This window comes from Sapajus apella, unplaced genomic scaffold (assembly GCF_009761245.1).
Source record: "Sapajus apella isolate SASKATOON/1434 unplaced genomic scaffold, GSC_monkey_1.0 scaffold72, whole genome shotgun sequence".
Classification (NCBI taxonomy): Eukaryota; Metazoa; Chordata; class Mammalia; order Primates; family Cebidae; genus Sapajus; species Sapajus apella.
In genome coordinates this window covers 10,988,231-11,007,085 of record NW_022437012.1, presented here as the reverse complement: position 1 = coordinate 11,007,085, position 18,855 = coordinate 10,988,231, and the positions used below count along the sequence as shown (strand labels likewise).

The window sequence follows — 18,855 nt, the reverse complement described above, 5'->3', positions numbered from 1 at the left end:
AGAAAAGATGGGCTTCACCACGTCGGTCAGGCTGGTCCAAAATAGTTATTTGGACTTTCTTTCCCCACTGCCCCCCCAAACTCTCACCTCTGGCTGAAAGGAGCTATTTTTAGTCATTTGCTTTTTTTAAAAAAAGTTTTGGATTAAATTTTAACATTTCATTTCAATATGACTCTGTAACAGGTTTTATAATCAGTTAATCTGAGTCTACCTTTATCACTCCATTAAATGCCCTGGGACCTATCTTTCCTTACAAATTCTTACTCTTGTTTTTAATGATTTGTTAGTTTTACAGTATTTCTTTTCACTTTATCTAAAACTAGTCTTTGTTAAACTATTAGAAAAGAAGGCTAGGCAAGGTGGCTCACATCTGTAAATCCAGCAGTTTGGGAGACTGAGGTGGGAGGATCACTTGAGCCCAAGAGTTCGACACCAGCAGGGTAATATAGCGAGGTCCTATGTTTAAAAAAACTAAAAAATTAGCTGGGTATGGTGGTGTGCTCCTGTAGTCCTAGCTACTTAGAGGCTGGGGCAGGAGGACTGCTTTAGCCCAGGACATTGAGGCCTCAGTGAGCCAGGATCACACCATTGCACTCTTGACCTAAGTGACAGTAAGAACCAGCCTCTAAAAAAATGTTTGAGATTATTTTATAGTTTTACTGAGGTATAATTTATAGAAAATAAACTGTACATAAAGTATAGAAGTTGATGAGTTTTTATGTATATACACGTCATGAAACCTCACCAACCCCCAAAGTTGCCTTGTGCCTCTTTGCAGTCCCACCTTTCCTTCTTCCCTATAAACTCTTCCCAGACTCCTGGCTCCAGGTAACCACTGATCTGTCTGCTGTCAACAGAGATTAGGTTGCATTTCTATAATTTAATATCAATGAAATAATATGGTTTATATACTATTTTTTGGCCTGCCCCCTCCCTTTTTTTTTTGTCACTCAGGATAATTATGAAATTCATCATGTTGCTTTATCAATAGGTCATTCGTTTTATTGCTAAGTAGTATCCCACTGATGAATACACCATGGTTTGTTTATCCATTCACCTGTAGCTAAACATCTGGGTTGCTTCATTTATTCATTTCTCTTAAATACCTGGAAGTGGGGTTATATGGTAGAAGTATGTTTCATGTTTAAAACAAACTGTTTCCCCAGGTAGTTGGTTTGAGCATTCTAGATATATTACACACACAAGTCCTTTGTCAGAAGGACAAAAATATATTTGTTTTTTAAGCCTATATATTGCTTACCTTTTATTTGTATTTTTTTGTGTACCAACAATTTCCATTTGGTATCACTTTCCTTCTGTCTGAAAACTTGCTTTAACAGTTCTCACAGTTCAGGTGGGCTGGCAATTAATTCAGCTTTTGTGTGTTTGAAACTCTGTTTTTGAAAGATATTTTTATGGGTATAGAATGCAAGTTTTCTTTGTTTCACTTCTTCAAATAAAGATGTTGTTCCACTGTCTTCTGGCTTGTACTGCTTTTAAGTCTGCTGACATTCTTAACTGTGTTCCTTGGTATGCAATGACTCTTTTTTCCCCTCTGGCTGCTTTTAAGATTTTCTCTTTATAATGTTTTAAGACGTTTTCTTCACATTTCTTTTGCTTGGACTTTGCTGAGCTTGTTGGATCTGTGGGTTTATAATTTTCATCAAATTTTGAAAAACTTCAACCATCACTTATTCAATTATTTTTTGTTCCCTTTTCTCTCTTTTGAGGATGCCAATTACACATGAATTAGGCCTCTTAAGAGCAATGATGCTTTGTTTATCATTTTCCCTCTCTGATTTTTACACTGGCATTGTTTCACAGTTTCAACTCACTGATTTTTCTCATTAGATTTAAGTTTCCTGATTCTCTGCATTATCAGGACTTTTTGATTGGAGACAGATAATTTCTGATTGGAGTCAAGACTAAATTGTGAATTTAGCCTTGTTGGGTGTTGGATACTCTTGTAATTTGTAATAGTATTTTTGAGCTTTGTTCTGGACCACAGTTAAGTTGTCTGGAAACAATTTAATTCTTTTGGGTTTTTCTTTTATGATTTTTAGGCAGGACCACAGCACCCTTTTGTTTTTAATTTTTTTTGGTGATGGGGCAACAGGAAGCTTAGAGCCAAACAGCAGCTTAACTAAGATCAATTTCCCTCCACATTGAGATAGTGTCCTTTTAAATCCTCTACTTGATGCTTCAGATATTATGCAGTTTTGACACTGGCTGGTAGGACTACAAATGATTACTGTTCTTGGGTGAGTTCCAGGGATTGTTTATGTCTGCTCCTTTTGAGTGGTTCTTTTCCCGGCCTCAGGTAGTTTTTGCAAACATATGCACCAATCTATTCAAGTAAGACTCAAAGGAGGTCCCTCCAGAGATCTCTAGAGCTCTCCTCTTCAGTACTCTGCCCTGTAAACTCCAGCTACCTTGGCTTCCTTAAGTCTCAACTCCATTTCCTAACTCAGAGACTCTGCTTGGGTTCCCCCTCCCTGAGCTGTGGCTGGGAAACTTTTTTTGGAGGAGGGGGGAGGGTAGAGGCACTAAGCTGGGGCAATCCTGAGACTGGCTTCTTTTGTTTCTCCCACTCAGGGTTTACTATTCTTCACTGTCCAATGCCCATTATTTAGAAACTATTGTTTCACATAATTTTCTGGCTTTTTGGTCAAGGTAGGAGGAGAAAATCAGTTTCTATTACTCCATTTAGGCTAAAAACAGAAGTCAGGAGGATGCAAGTTTTAAAGATTCTTTCTTCAATATCCCTCATATTGGGCCCGATAGCAAGTAAAATACCAAAGTCAGCACACTCCCAACACTTGGAAATTATTCAAAAAATAAAATACACAGGATATGCTAGAGGGACACTTCTAACACATACTACTTCTACTTTGTAAATTGGGTTGGCCTACTTCAGGGGATTGCTTGTTGTATAGGTTGTTTGTGGCCTCAAGAAATATCTAAAACGGCAAGTTTGGCAACAGGCATTCAAAACCTTAGGCAGTAAAAAAAAGTCACTGTGGATTTTTAAAAACAATTTGGAAAAGCTTAAAATTTACTTGAGGAATAAAAGCTGCAAAAATCTAAACTGAAGAGTAATTCAAAAGTAGGCAGGGAAGATTTAGAGAATCATTCCTTTTTCTTTCATATTAAATTTTTTAATTTTTAATTTTAATTTTTATTTTTTTTGAGACAGAGTTTCACTCTTGTCCCCAGGCTGAAATAAATGCAATGGCGCCATCTCAGCTCACTGCAACCTCTGCCTCCCAGGTTCAAGCAATTCTCCTGTCTCAGCCTCCCCAGTAGCTGAGATTACAGGGAGGTACCACCATGCCTGGCTAATTCTGTATTTTTAGAAGAGACATGTTGGCCAGGCTGGTCTTGAACTCCTGACCTCAGCTGATCTGCATGCCTCAGCCTTCCAGAGTACTGGGATTACAGGCGTGAACCACTGCGCCTGGCCTAAAAATTCTTTTCTCTTTTATACAAGTTCTTTCTCTTCTAATTTTCAACGTAGTTACATCTTTCCTCTTTTTGAATAAATACTATGACATTTTGTCTATAATAATTCATGAACCGTCCAAACGTACTTACTTTACCACATACTATCTCCAAGATTACAAATGACCTCTTCTGGTCACATCTAATTTTTTTTCCCCCTTTATGGTCTTCATCTCTCCTCCTCCCCTACCCCCAACACCTGACTGTTAATCTTTGAAGTCTCCTTGTATGTTGAGTTCCATATTCCTTTTTCCTATGTCGTTGGCCTTCATTTGTGACCACTGCATCTTGGTCTTTTATTTGCTGGCTATCAACCGTCAAGTTGGCAAACTATGGCCGACAGGCGAAACCCAGCCCACTGCTTGCTTCTGTACTGACTGCAAGCTAAGAACGGTTTTTACAGATGAACATTTGAAATCTACTTGATGACAGAGAACACTAACTCTGAACTCCAATTAAGTAAAATATTATCTACCACCCAAAATAAATCCATTGTGCTCATTATATTTTGAATTTTATCTATAAAAATTTATGAAAACTTATTTTCCCCCTTGTTATTAAATACCTAAATAGAATCCACAATTCTGTATCTTGGCTTACAAAGCCTCAAATATTTCCTATTTGGCCTATTTCAAAAAAAGTTTGCTGACATTAGATCTAGTAGGTATTTTAAAGTAAATAATATTCAAATAACAGTTACACTCATTTTCAATCCCAACATGTATTACTGCTAGTGAAGCATTACCCATCAAGAAATCTCGAATCTTTCTTTAATCCTCACTTAAAATAACATAAAATATTAGTTTCTTCTTTCAAAGTACACCCCAGATTAATTCCCTTCCTACTGCTACCATCACAGCTGAGGACGCCACCACTTGATGCACATAATATGATACCCTTCTGCCTGGGGGTTCTTCCCACTTCAAGTTCACTTCAAAGACTGCTACTGGCCTAATTTTTTGGTTTGTTTTTAAGAGTCTTAAATACAAATTTGAGGCTCTTACTCAAGCTAACTTCTCTCTATCCTAACCTAAAATTCAGATGCTCTATGGAAAAAATTTTAAGCAAAATGTTCATTTATTTTTATTTTTGAGATGCAGTCTTGTTCTGTCACCCAGACTGGAGTGTAATGGCATGATCTTGGCTCACTGCAACCTCCGCCTCCCAGGTTCACACGATTCTCTTGCCTCCGCCTCCTGAGTAGCTGGGAATATAACCATGTGCCACCATGCCCAGTTCATTTTTATAGTTTTTAGTAGAGATGGGGTTTTGCCATATTGGCCAGGGTGGTCTAGAACTCCTGACCTCAGGTGATCCACCTGCTGAGATTATAGGCATGAGCCACTGCACCTGGTCAAGCATAATGTTTAATAAGACAAGCAAGTTGCAGAATAAAACATTCATAAAAAGATTCTAAATGACATAAACAAAAACAACACTGATCTCCACTTAGAAAAAAAAAACCCAGCTGGGTGTGGTGGCTCCCACCGGTAATCCCAGGACTTTGGGAGGCTGAGGCGGGTAAATCACTTGAGGTCAGGAGTTCAAGACCACCCCGGCCAACACAGTGAAACCCCACCACTAAAAACACAAAAATTAGCCAGGTGTGGTGGCCTATAATCTCAGCTACTTGGGAGGCTGAGTCAGGAGAATCGCTTGAACTAGAGGGGGCAGAGGTTGCAGTGAGCTGAGATCGCACCACCGCACTTGAGCCTGGGCTACAGAGTGAGACTACATCTCAAAACAAAGACTCTAGTGATTATATTTATGTATAGTGACTGCCTTCCAGAAAGGGCAATAGATTAGAGAGGCAGAATTTCACTACTTTATTCCAAATATTTATATATGGTTTATTTGTTTTTGAGATGGAGTCTTGATTTGTTGCCCAGGCTAGAGTGCAGTGGCACCGTATCGACTCATTGCAGCCTCTGCCTCTGAAGTCCAAGCGATTCTCCTGCTTTAGCCTCCCAAGTAGCTAGAATTACAGGTGCCTACCACCACATCCAGCTTATATATGGTTTAATTTTAAAAGAAAAACTTTTTCTCTCCTTCCGTTTTTTTTTGGAAACAGGGGCTCTCTCTGTTGGAGTTCAATGGTGTGATCTCAGAGCACTGCAGCCTCAACTTCCTGGGCTCAAGCAATTGTCCCACCTCAGCCTCCTGAGTAGCTATTACCACAGGCATGCACCACCATGCTCAGCTAATTCTTGTATTTTTTGTAGACATGAGGTTTCACTATGTTGCCCAGGCTGGTTTCGAACTCCTAAGCTCTCGAACTCCTTGCCTCAGCCTCCCAAAGTGCTGGGATGATAGGCAACAGCCACCATGCTCAGCCTAAAAGAAAAATTAATAATGCAGCTCTTACAAAGTATTAAATAAAATGTTAAAAAATTTGATTGCTAACATAGTTCATATATATGTATGCACAATGAAAAATGACTTCGGTGAAGTACATCAAAATTTAGCAGTGATTATTTTTGGGTGCTGAGATTGTAGCTGATTTGTTACCAAACACTTGAAACTTCAAATTTTCTACAATGACTATGTATGTTTAACCAGAAAGACCTAAACAAGGTATATAGAGGAAGGACTGTTTAATAGACAAAACACAGATATAAGAGAAGTATTTGGGGTATTTTTCAACAACAGAACCTCACTGAGAGTCTGAGGAAGTACCACAAATATTCTGTGTGATCAATTATGCATAAAAAGAAGGTTTTTTGCTTGAAATGTTACCTCTCTCTCCTATCCCTTGAAAGTACCTACTTAAATAATTTAAATCCAAAGTATTACTATTATCACTCATGTTGGTGAGTTCACAAAAATGAAATAGCTACGGCACCCTCTTCCCTTCTCCTTAAACACTTTTTGTGAATAAATCAATTTACTAATAAATTTCCTAATAAACACATGCCTATAAAAATGGTTAAAAAAACAAACAAACAAAAAAAAACCCTCTTTTATATCCACTAAAGAAGAAATGAATGATCTGAAAAGGCAACGTTTTAACAGTGAAAGTAACTTTTTTTCTTTTGCATTTTATTCCTTCAACATTACCTTTCTTCATTCTGCTACAAAATCATACATAGGCTATCAGTGCAGATACGCTGTAGAGTATATCGGTTTGCTCAGTTTAAAAAATATTTTTATTGGTGTAAGAACACTTAATACAAGATCTAGCCTCACAGAGTTTTAAGTGTATAATACAATATTTATCTGTAGACAGTCTTGTACAACACATCTCTTGAACTTATCTTGTATGATCGAAATTTTACTTCTTACTACATTTTATTTCTCTAAGCTAGGTGTTAGTAACTTCATTTTTAATAATGACAGAAGTGAAACTTGGTAAAGATATAGTTCAGATTGACAGACTCATTATCAATTATTTCAAAGGATAACTGAGGCAAACAAAAAACTGAAAATGTAAAACTAGAAGCTTAGGAGAAATAAAATGAATACAAGAGAGGATTCACAAATAGGAGAAAGGGGACACTGGAGAAATACTAGGATACAAAAATAAGGAAAAACAGACTGTGGAGAGAAAAAAGGGAAAAAGAAAGTAGGTTTTCTTTTTCATATAAAGATTCTGTGAAACATTTTTTAAAGGTTCTTAAAAAAAAAGGCTACAGTCTTTTCAAGTTCCTCTCTTTATGCTTCTCCTTTGAGAATATACATCAAAGACAAAGGTATTATCCTTTTGAATTTCAAGATAAAAATAGGGAAAATGAAAGGTAAAATAGGAGAAGAACCAGTAAAAATGAGAGCATTTTGAAGATATCCAACTCACTTGCCCACTTTTGAAGATTCTGCTGGTATCAAACTAATTTTCTCTCCATAATAAGGACTGAGAAAAATGTCACGAGTTGTTGTAAAGCTAGTGTCCCTGAGTAGTACGTACTTTGCTTGCTCTAAGTGACAGTACATGTGACTTATATCATCAGGCTGTGTTCAATCTTAATAAGTAACAACACAATCCAATCCATACACAAAACTGCCTCAGTGAACTGAAGGGTTAAGCTGAAAGTAGACATAATAATTCAAATTCTACCATTCTACACAAGCAGCCTCTGTAAGAAAACAATTTTGCTAAGCAACCCAAGCCAAGTAAGACATTTTTCAAAACAAAGGCTCACTTAACTTAGTGTTCTTATAGGAATCTTCTACCTTATAATCTTGCAACAAAATGAAGGCTACTACAATACATTTAGCATCTAAAACAAAGTAAGACTGTATGGATCAAGACCCTGTAGCCTAGAGTTTAAGATACACTTTCCATCTAAGCACTTGAGATTTATAAATTGTTGGTATGTAGTACTTTATATAGTTTTATGTCAGGACACTGGATTTCAGATGAAAATCTACTAACAAACAGTGACAAACAGACATCATGACTTTATTGCTAATGTGTAAAATTTTACCAGGGATATAGCTACTTGTGGACAGCTGAAGGCATGAATGAAAACAAGACTGGAGGGCTGGTTAGTTTAGGCCAGAGTGTTCCAACTCTTGATGCCCACTAGAATCACCACGAGGGCATTAAAAAATAATGTTGCTCAGGCTTAAGATCAGGGCCAGACCAATTATATGAGGATATATAGGGTTGAAATTTCATAATGTCTACATGTAAAATAAAAACAAATACATACTCTTTTCCTTTTTAGAAGGACACTGTGAAGACAAATGAGATTCTAGAAATGCAAAAACTTTGGGAAACTTTGCAGTATTTCTTTTTGAGAGAAGTCTCGCTCTGTCATCCAGGATGGAGCGCAGTGGCGCCATCTCAGCTCATTGCAACCTCTGCCTCATGGGTTCAAGTGATTCTCCTGCCTCAGCCTCCTGAGTAGCTGGGATTACAGGTGCTTGACACCACACCTGGCTAATTTTTGTGTTTTTAGTAGAGGTGGGGTTTCACCATGTTGGCCAAGCTGGTCTCGAACTCTTGATTTCAAGTGATCCACCCTCCTTGGCCTCCCAAAAGCTGGGATTACAGGCGTGAGCCACTGTGCCCAGCTCTTCACACTATTTCTTGATAATAAAATGTTATTGGCCGGGCACGGTGGCTCACGCCTGTAATCCCAGCACTTTGGGAGGCCGAGGCGGGTGGATCACGAGATCAAGAGATCGAGACCATCCTGGTCCACATGGTGAAACCCCGTCTCTACTAAAAATACAAAAAATCAGCTGGGCATGGTGGCGCATGCCTGTAATCCCAGCTACTCAGGAGGCTGAGGCAGGAGAATTGCCTGAACCCAGGATGCGGAGGTTGCGGTGAGCCGAGATGGCGCCATTGCACTCCAGCCTGGGTAACAAGAGTGAAACTCCGTCTCAAAAAAAAATAAATAAATAAATAAAATAAAATAAAATAAAATGTTATTTAACATTTTCTTGACCTTGGGTAACATGATCACACATTTCTTTGGCTTTCAGTTTCACAACAATCTTGTCCACTATGTTTTGTTAAAAACTTGATTATCATATTGAGAAGCCAAGAGAACAGAAAATCTGGAGCCATTTGTTCAAAGATAAAAAGTTAAAAAAATTAAAAAAAAAAAAAGAGGACAGAAAAAAATCCCCCAAAACAGGAAGATAAACTCGCTCATCATCTCATGAATCCACCAATCTAGCTGCCTTTCCATGTTTTTCATAACTTCATCATGCATTTGCGATGTTACTTTAGGACTTTCTGGAGTGGCCTCACATATACATCTGTGAATTTCCTCTTTTTCTGGATGTACTGTTTTGTTGATTAATTAACATTGAACTGATAGCCAATACCAACTCATGCTTGAACAGACAGCAGAGCTTTCTTGTGCTTAGTAACACAAGACAGAAAATCAGCATTGTGTTTGAGAGCCATTTCAAACAAAACCCAAAAAAATGTGAACAACGTGGCACTTAATAGACTGAAAAGGACAATTGTTTACAATAGAAGAACTGAAACAGGGAAGCAGCATGTGCCTTGTTTGACCTCAGCTGGGAATGGCTTGCCTGATGACTAAAACTTTTTTGCCACACTGAATGTCCAGGAATGAAAAAGAAAGTCCAATGAATATCAATTTAGGGGTTAAAAGTAATTTCAGCAAATAGGCAAATTTATGAATACAAAATCTATAAATATTGAGAATCTGCTACACATATTTTTCTTTATGTAACTTTGAAAATTAATGTGATTTATTTTTCATTTCTCAGCTGAGCATTCTTGTAAAAATGTAGACTTCAAATTCTGTGAGGTAAACAAAAAGATAAATTTTCTTAAACCAAAAAAGGTAGTTTCTTTGAAGAAGTATTGGTTTGACCAGCCAGAAAAGAACAATGGCATAGATTCAGGTTACACAGAAAACATATTAATCAGGAAAAAAAGTCACACTAAAAAAATTCACATCTTATTACATTTAGTCTAACTGGAAATAACAGCCAAAATAAAAATATTTGTTGCTTTAAGGATAAATTAATGATTCTGTATAGTTTCTTCCGGCTTTCATACTTGCTTTTTGGACAAGTATACACTCATCACAATGATCTGGAACAGAGCCCAGAACCAGGTAAGTGCCAAGGGCATGTCAACTATTAAAATGGATGTCACAAATCTCTCAAAGACACCATAATCCTTTTTTTTTTTTTTTTTTAAACACGAGAGCTACCCTTTTAACAAAACTTCAAGTGTACAACACAGTATGACTATAGGCAAAATGTAGTATAGCAGATCTCCAGAATTTATTCATCTTGGATAAAAGAAATGTTATATCCACTGAAGAGTAACTTTACACTTCCCCCTCCCTGCAGCCCCTGGCAACAATCCATTCTACTCTGCTTCTACAAGTTTGACTATTTTATGTATTTTTTGAGACAGAGTCTGGCCCTGTCACCCAGACTAGAGTACAGTGGGACTATCTTGACTCACTGCAACCTCTATCTCCCAGGTTCAAGTGATTCTTGAGCCTCAGCCTCCGGGGTAGCTGAGACAACCAGCACCACCATGCCCAGCTAATTTTTGTATTTTTAGTAGAGATGGGGTTTCACCGTGTTGGCCAGGCTGGTCTTGAACTCCTGACCTCAGGTGATCCATCCGCCTCAGCCTCCCTAAGTGCTGGGATTACAGGTGTGAGCCACTGCACCCAGCTAAGTTTTAGAGGTCATACTATAGAATAAAGCAGTATTTGTCCTGTGACTGGCTTGTTTCACTCAACATAATATACTCAAGGTTCATCCATGTTGTTATCTATGGCAGGATTTCCTTCTTTCTAAAGGGTAAATAATGTTCCATTACAGTACATACATAACCTTTTTTCCTTTTTTGAGAGAGGGTCTGGCTCTGTCGCCCAAGCTGGAATACAGTGGTATAATCACGGCTCACCGTAGCCTTGACCTCCCAGGTTCAAGTTATCTTCTCACAATTCAACTTCCTCAGTAGAGTAGCTAGGACCACAGGTATGTACCACCACACTCAGCTACTTTTAAAATTTTTTTGTAGAAATGAAGTCTCCCTATGTTGCCCAGGCTAGTCTCAAACTCCTGAGCTCAAGCCACCCTCATGCCTTGGCCTCAAAAAGTGTTGGGATTACAAGAATGAGCCATACCCACATTTTTTTAATCCACTCATCCGTCAATTGACATTTAGGTTGTTTCCACATCTTGGCTATTGTGAATAATGCTGCAATGAACAAGGGAGTGTAAGTATCTCTTCAAGATCTTGATTTCAATTCTTCTGCAATAAATACCCAGAAATACTTGGGATTGCTGGATCAAATGATAGTTCTATTTTTAAAGAACCTCTGTACTGTTTTCCATAGCAGCTGCACCATTTTACATTTTTAATTACAAGGGTTTCCTTTTTTCCACATCCTTACCAACACTTATTGACTTTTGATTTTTTGATAATAGCCATTTTTAACAGGTGTGAGGTGATATCTCATTATGGTTGTATTTGCATTCCTCTGATGATTAGTGATGTCAAACATCCTTTCACCGGCCTGTTTGCCATTTGCATGTCTTCTCTGGAGAAATTTCTATTCAAATCCTTTACCCAATTTTTTTTTGAGGGGGTCTGGTTATTTATTTTTCCTGCTAAATTGTAGAATTTCCTTATTTTGGGTATCAGATATACGGTTGGCAAATTTGCAATTTCCATACACAAAGTTCTAGACATGTAATTCCTGACACCAGTTCTATAAGGCATTATTTCTGTCTTACAAACGAGAAAACAGAAGTACAAATAAGTAACTTGTCCAGGGTCACACTGGCTTGAAGACAGGTTTATATAATTCCAAAGCCCATGTTTTTTCTAATCACATCATGCCGCCTAATAAATAATGTTTAATGGCATGAGATTTAGTTATCTGAAAAATTAGTTTATTTGGACCAACATATTCCCTGGTATTAGATCAGTGGGATTCCATAACGAAGAGCCTCAATGAATATAGCATATATTTGGAGAAATTTCTTAGATGTACATCTGAGAAAATGGCAGAAGACTAACCAATCAAGTACAGTGTGGTGAAACAGACAAACGAATACAGGCTGGTGGAAAAAGTTCGGTGTATCAGTTGTAATAGTAAATGTCAATGGATTCTCCCACCACATGTCAGACATGATGTGGTCATACAAAAAACCAAAACCAAGTTGTAGCCATTTTATATTTAAAACTATTTATAAACTCAATTTGAGTGTGTGTATGTGTGTTATTTCATTCATGTCGCCATACCATATCTGTGTTAGTATATGAATAAGCACAAGGAGAAAGTGAGGAAGGAAGGATAGAAACCAGGAGAGAAATATGGGTTAACTAGCGTGTGTGGGGGAAATGGCGCCACTGCGCCTAGCCGGTGCTTCAGCAATTAGATCAGCCCCTGCTTTTCAAGTAAATATACTGAAATATGTAGGATAAAATATAATTTATATAAACCACTAAATCTATATTTCTGAATTACCTCTAAACATTAGCCCTTAGATGGTAATTCAATTATCTCATTAATAAAAATTACCAATAGTTGACTTTTTATGTGATGGTTCCAAGTAAACTTGAAATATTATGATGATGTGTCTATTGCCCAGAAGCAGAAATAACATTTTCTGTAAAGAATGCTATGTTTTAAAAAATGCCATTGGTTAATTACAAATTGTTTTTTCTCTACCCAAAGAGATCTTTAATTAATTCTGTGTTGTTTTTTTTTTTTTTGGGATGGGGTCTCACTCTGTTGCCCAGGCTGGAGTGCAGTGGTGCCACCCTGGTCCACTACAACCTCCACCTCCTAGGTTCAAGCGATTCTCCTGCCTCAGCCTCCTAAGCAGCTGTGATTGCAGGCACCCACCACTGCACATGACTAATTTTTGTATTTTTAGTGGAGACAGGTTCCACCATGTTGGCTAAGCTGGTCTTGAACTCCTGATATCAAGTGATCCACCTGCCTTGGCCTCCCAAAGTTGCTGGGATTACTGGCGTGAGAAACTGTGGCCAGCCAGAGATCTTTAATTAAATATGTATGTGACTTGACTTCCTACCAAGTAACCAGTCCAAAATGTGCCAAGATAGGAATCTGACAGAATATACATTCCCAGCTTCATGTATAACCTATTCAATTTCTCATATTAGTACTCTATACTTGGAACAGATCAGTGCTAGTTTGTCACATGGTGACCAATCACTACTGTCAGCTTACACCCACCTTATTTCAAGTTTATCTGCCTCATTTGGGTCACAGCCCCAAGCTGTGAGTAATTCCAAAGACTTTTTTTTTTTTTTTTTGCGACAGAGTTTTGCTCTTGTTGCCCAGGCTGGAGTGCAATGGGGTGATCTTGGCTCACCGCAACCTCCGCCTCCTCGGTTCAAGCGACTGGATTCTCCTGCCTCAGCCTCCCAAGTAGCTAGGATTACAGGCATGTACCACCACATCCAGCTAATTTTGTTTTTTCAGTAGAGACGGGTTTCTCCATGTTGATCAGGCTAGTCTCAAACTCCTGACCTCAGGTGATCTGCCCGCCTTGGCCTCCCAAAATGCTGGGATTACAGTCATGAGCCACTGTGCCTGGCCAAAGACTTTTAAATTAAATTAAAAAATTTTGAGGCAGAGTCTTGCTCTGCTGCCCAGGCTGAAGTGCTGTGGTTCTTGGCTCACTGCAACCTCTGCCTCCCAGGTTCAAGTAATTCTGTCTCAGCCTACCGAGTAGCTGGGATTACAGGTGCTCGCCACCATACCTGGCTAACTTTTGTATTTTTAGTAGAGCTGAGTTTTACCATGTTGGCCAGGTTGGTCTTGATCTTCTGACCTCAAGTGATCCACTGTCTAAGCCTCCCAAAGTGCTGAGATTACAAGCGGGAGTCACCATGCCCGGAACCAAAGACTTTTAATTAAGATTCACATTGGAGGTTGTTGGAGAATCTCATCTACCTTTTAATTTTCTGTGCTCCAGGCTATCCCTCAGGCCAAGGCCAAAGCTCTTCAACTTTTAAAATTTTCTTCATGAAGCAGGGCCAGGGACTAAAACCAAGGATCTTTCCAAAGTGTAGTCATCAGCACCCACCTGACAGCTTTTGGATTCTGCCGTTATATTTAAAATAACGCTCACTACAGAGGCAGGCACATAATTACGCTCTCTCATCTGTAGCCACATTCTTATGGCAAACTCTCTTAGAAGTCAAGCACACAAAATCTTTTTTGTTTCAAGGAATTGACAAATATAACAAACAATGAAAAAGTCTGGAAGGCTAAGCCATCTTTATATAGGTTCTTATATGCTTGATATCCTTCCCTCATGAAAGTCCCTCTTCCCAGTATGCAGGCCTTCAGAGATAACTTAGTACCCATCTCTCAGCCTCTGCCCTACACAGAAATGATGACTTTGGTAATATTCTCTGATAAATAAAAAATTAAACTTTGGTTCAAAAAGTAGATAATTCAACAATTTTCTCACCTTTCATTTCACTCTACTTTTGCACAGAATTCTGCCTCTGACGATTCAGAAACTGAATTGGCATTCCAGATCCCAAACTTAGATTTATCAGGGTAAAAAACTCAGATTCGGAGTTTTTTTTTTTTTCTTATTTATGAAATTTAAACTTATACAACAAATGGGAAATTTAACCAAGTATATATTTCTATTTTCATTGTGCAGTGGTTTTGCCTCAAAGGACCTACGACTCAGTATGATATTAAATTGCAAGGTTGCCTAAGAGATTCACAACCAATCTGCCATTTAAAATGCCTAGGCCAGGCTGGGCACAGTGGTTCACACCTGAAATCCCAGCACTTTGGGAGGTCTGGGTAGGTGGATCACTTGAGGTCAGGATTTCGAGACCAGGCTAGCCAACATGGTAAAACCCCATCTCTACTAAAAAAATGAACAAACAAAAAAATTAGCTGGGCATGGTAGCACACACCTGTAATCAAAGATAATTGGGAGGCTGTGCCAGGAGAATTGCCTGAATCCAGGTGGCAGAGGGTACAGTGAGGTGAGCTTGCACCACTGCACTCCAGCCTGGGCAACAGAGTTAGACTCTGTCTCAAAAAATAAAAAAAGCCTGGACCTCCTTAATCATGTACTGAAACACTGGCAGCCATAAAGATGGAAGGAGAGAGAAAATATGTGAGATCCTCTTGGGGCAGGGCGAGTTCTGGCAAACTCAGAACTAAGCCCCCGTTTTCCAGCGCAACAAGGTATGTCAATCCCTTCTATACCACCAAATGACATCTGAAACCATAACTGAATGACAACATCTTATTTATTTATGTATGGGTGTACGTATGTTGAGACAGAGTTTCACTCTTATTTTCCAGGCTGGGGTGCAATGGGATGATCTCGGCTGACTGCAACCTCCACCTCCCAGGTTCAAGTTGAGTCTCCTGCCTCAGTCTCCCAAGTAGCTGGGACTACAGGCATCCGCCACCATGCCGGGCTAATTTTTTGTATTTTAGTAGAGACAGGGTTTCACCATGTTGGCTAGGCTGGTCTCGAACTCCTGACCTCAGGTGATCCACCTGCCTCAGCCTCCCAAAGTTTTGGGATTACAGGCGTGAGCTACTGCCTCCGGCCTAACAACCTCTTATCAGTGACGGTAACTTAGGTCCCCATTCTTTTTTTTTTTCTAAAAAGAAAATGCCCTCATACTTTATTTTTAATTTTCTCATTGAGATAAAATTTACATTACATAAAATGCACAATTTTAACCATTTTAAAGTGTACAATTCAGTGGGACTTAGTATATTTACAATACAGTAAAACTAACATCACTATTTAATTCCAGAACATTTCCTCCATCCTAAAAAGAAATTCGATACCTTCCAATATCCCTAAGGGATATCCCTAAGGGATATCCAATATCCCTCACCTCCTGGTAAAAGCTACCCTACTTGGGATATCCAATATCCCCCACCTCCTGGTAAAAACTACCCTACTTTCTGTCTTTGTGGACTTGCCTATTCTGTACATTTCATATGAATGGAATGATACGTTGATACATTATATGGCCTTCCTTTTGTGGCTTCTTTCACTTAGCAAAATGCTTTCAAGATTCATCTATAAAACTTTATTCCTTTTTATGACTAAATAATATTCCATTGCATAAATATGCCACATTTTATTTATCCATTCATCACTTGACAGGCATTTGGGTTGTTTTTACTTTTTGGCTATTATGAAATATTGATATTCATATGAAGATTTGTGTACACACTTTTATGAGAACACGGTTTTTAATTTTGGAGGAGTATATTCCTAGGAGTGGAACTGCTAGGTTATATAGTAACTATATATTTAACTTCAAGGAACTGCAAAACTATTTTCAAGAGCCAGTCCCCATTCTTAAAAGGAGGACAACTGCCCCTCTGGCAACCACCCAGGTGAAACAGCGGGCTAACCTAATCAGTCTGCCAAACTTAACCGGCTTTGCTTGCTTTTAATTGCTTACTTTTAGCTAATCTTAAAACTCCCACTAGGAAGTCATGTGGCCAGGCAATATATAACTAAACTCTATTTTCTTTATAGATAGCATTTCTGACTGTGGGTAACTACATAACAGGTGTTTAAAGCTGTTTTTCAGGATCTAGGGGGCAGCTCATGTCTAGTTCAAGCTGTGATGGCAAACCCTTCAACTAGGCCTGAGCGGGTACCCAGAGAGTGACCTTTTGGCATAAGAGGGCCTAAAGCTCCACCCTCAGATCATGTTAGCGCCATTTTCTGCACACATGTCCTATGAAGAACCATGTAGCTTGATTATGCTTGTGGTGAAACCCCAACTACCTCATCTTTCCAATCTGCCAATCACCTTTCCCACCTGTCAATCATATTTTCTCACAATTTAGACCACCCTACTTTCTTTTTTCTTTTTGAGACGGAGTCTCACTCTGTCGCCCAGGCTGGAGTGCAGTGGTGTGATCTTGGCTCACTGCAACTTCTGCCTCCCAGGTTCAAGTGATTCTTCTGCCTCAGCCTCCCGAGTAGCTGGGACAACACGTGCTCGCCTTACTGATGAAAGATGAGCTTCCCTAAGCCAGAAATATTCCAGCAAGATATTTTGCTGCTAAAGTTATACACAGGAAATACAATCCTTCCAGACCCCTATGAAAATCTTAAATATTACACTCCAATCTCCAAAGCCTATAGCCAACTGTTACTCCATTTATGTGAGTAAAAGAAGACTGGCCTAATTTTTAGGCACAAGAGAGATTTGACTTGCCTTTAGTTTTTATATGGACTGCTTTGCTTGTTTCGATTTTACTGAAATGAATGAATAAATCAATGAATGGAGACAGAGGTTCACTCTTGTCACACAAAATGGAGTGCAATGGCACATTCTTGGCTCACTACAAGCTCCGCCTCCTGGGCTCAAATGATTCTTCTGCCTCAGCCTCCCGAGCAGTTGGGATTATAGGTTTGTGCCACCTTGCCCAGCTAATTTTTGTATTATTAGTAGAGATAGGGTTTCTCCATGTTGGCCAGGCCAGTCTTGAACTCCTGACCTCAGGTGATCCACCCACCTCAGCCTCCCAAAGTGCTGGAATTACAGGTGTGAGCCACCGCACCCGGCCGAAAGAAGTATTTTAAAAATAGACTGCATTATAGTTTCTATTCTACATTAGAGAATGTTCTCAAGTAATGCCCCTTAGTCAACTTTAAAACTAGCAACAGATGATAATCCTGGTAAACAATGGGAAGCTGGAAGATTAGGTTACTTAGTCATACTCACCTTAAATTATTTTGTTGACCAGGTGGAATTACACTATAGTAAACAGGCATTCCTGCTGTAGGCATAGATCCTTGATTAGATTGATTAGGGAACATAACAGGTTGTTGATAAGTCTGATGGGCAATTCCTTGAGAACCTTGAGGCAGTGAAACCTAAAATAAGAAAGACAATTTCAAGAGAAAAAGGTTTTTTTTCAAAGCCTTGCAAATGTTCATGTTTTTAGCCTCCATAAACTTTTTTTGAGATGAAGTCTCACTCTGTTTTCCAGGCTCGAGTGTAGTGGTACAATTTTGGCTCACTGCAACCTCCGCCTCCCAGATTGAAGCAATTCTCCTGCCTTAGCCTCCTGAGTACCTGGGACTACATGCATGCGCCACCACACTTGGCAAATTTTTGTATTTTTAGTAGAGATGGGTTTCACCATGTTGGTCAGGCTGGTCTTGAACTCCTGACCTCAAGTGATTCGCCCACACTGGCTTCCCAAAGTGCTGGGATTACAGGAGTGAGCCACGGAACCCAACAGTCTCCATAAATTTTTAAAGCATGAGCAGTCAGAAATAAGCTAACGCTGCCAACAGACTTTCCTGTTAGCCACATGTTTACACATGTTTAGATAAAATGCATGTACATTTTAACTTCCCAAGTAGTTTACTCTCTCCTTGTTGAGATGAATGAAAGCAGTCTTTGGAGTTCTCTCTCTTTTTTTTGTGACTGAGTCTCTCTCTGTCACCTAGACTGGAATGCAGTGGCGCAATCTCGGCTCACTGCAACCTCCACCTCCCAGGTTAAAGTAATTCTTCTGTCTCAGCCTCCTGAGTAGCTGGCATTATAGGTACCTACCACCACACCTGGCTAATTTTTGTATTTTTAGTAGAGACGGGTTTTACCATGTTGGCTAGGCTGGTCTCAGACTCCTGACCACAAGTGATCCATCCGCCTTGGCCTTCCAAAGTGCTGGGATTACAGGCATGAGCCACTGTACCCGGCCCTGGCCTGGAGTTCTTAAAATCAGACTCAGCTATGAAAAATGATTAGGCTAATAAAATAAACTCTCTTGCAGGTAATTCCATAAAGAAAGGTAAAACAAATTTTTGAAAATGAATCATATTGAAGATAGCTGCTTATTCATGAAATAACAGGTACTTCTGCTTTAGAACTATACATTAAAATCC

At 39.1% G+C, this 18,855-nt stretch overlaps 1 protein-coding gene across 24 annotated transcripts in view; it reads right to left on the bottom strand.

The window, feature by feature from the left end:
* The window catches only part of R3HDM1 (R3H domain containing 1), a 187,056-nt gene that overhangs the window by 30,242 nt on the left and 137,959 nt on the right, over positions 1-18,855 (bottom strand). For all 24 annotated transcript variants that reach the window (XM_032250691.1, XM_032250704.1, XM_032250702.1 and 21 more), the window contains one exon: positions 17,684-17,835. In XM_032250691.1, coding sequence (XP_032106582.1) covers positions 17,684-17,835 — 152 coding nt within the window. The remainder of the gene's footprint in view (positions 1-17,683; positions 17,836-18,855) is intronic.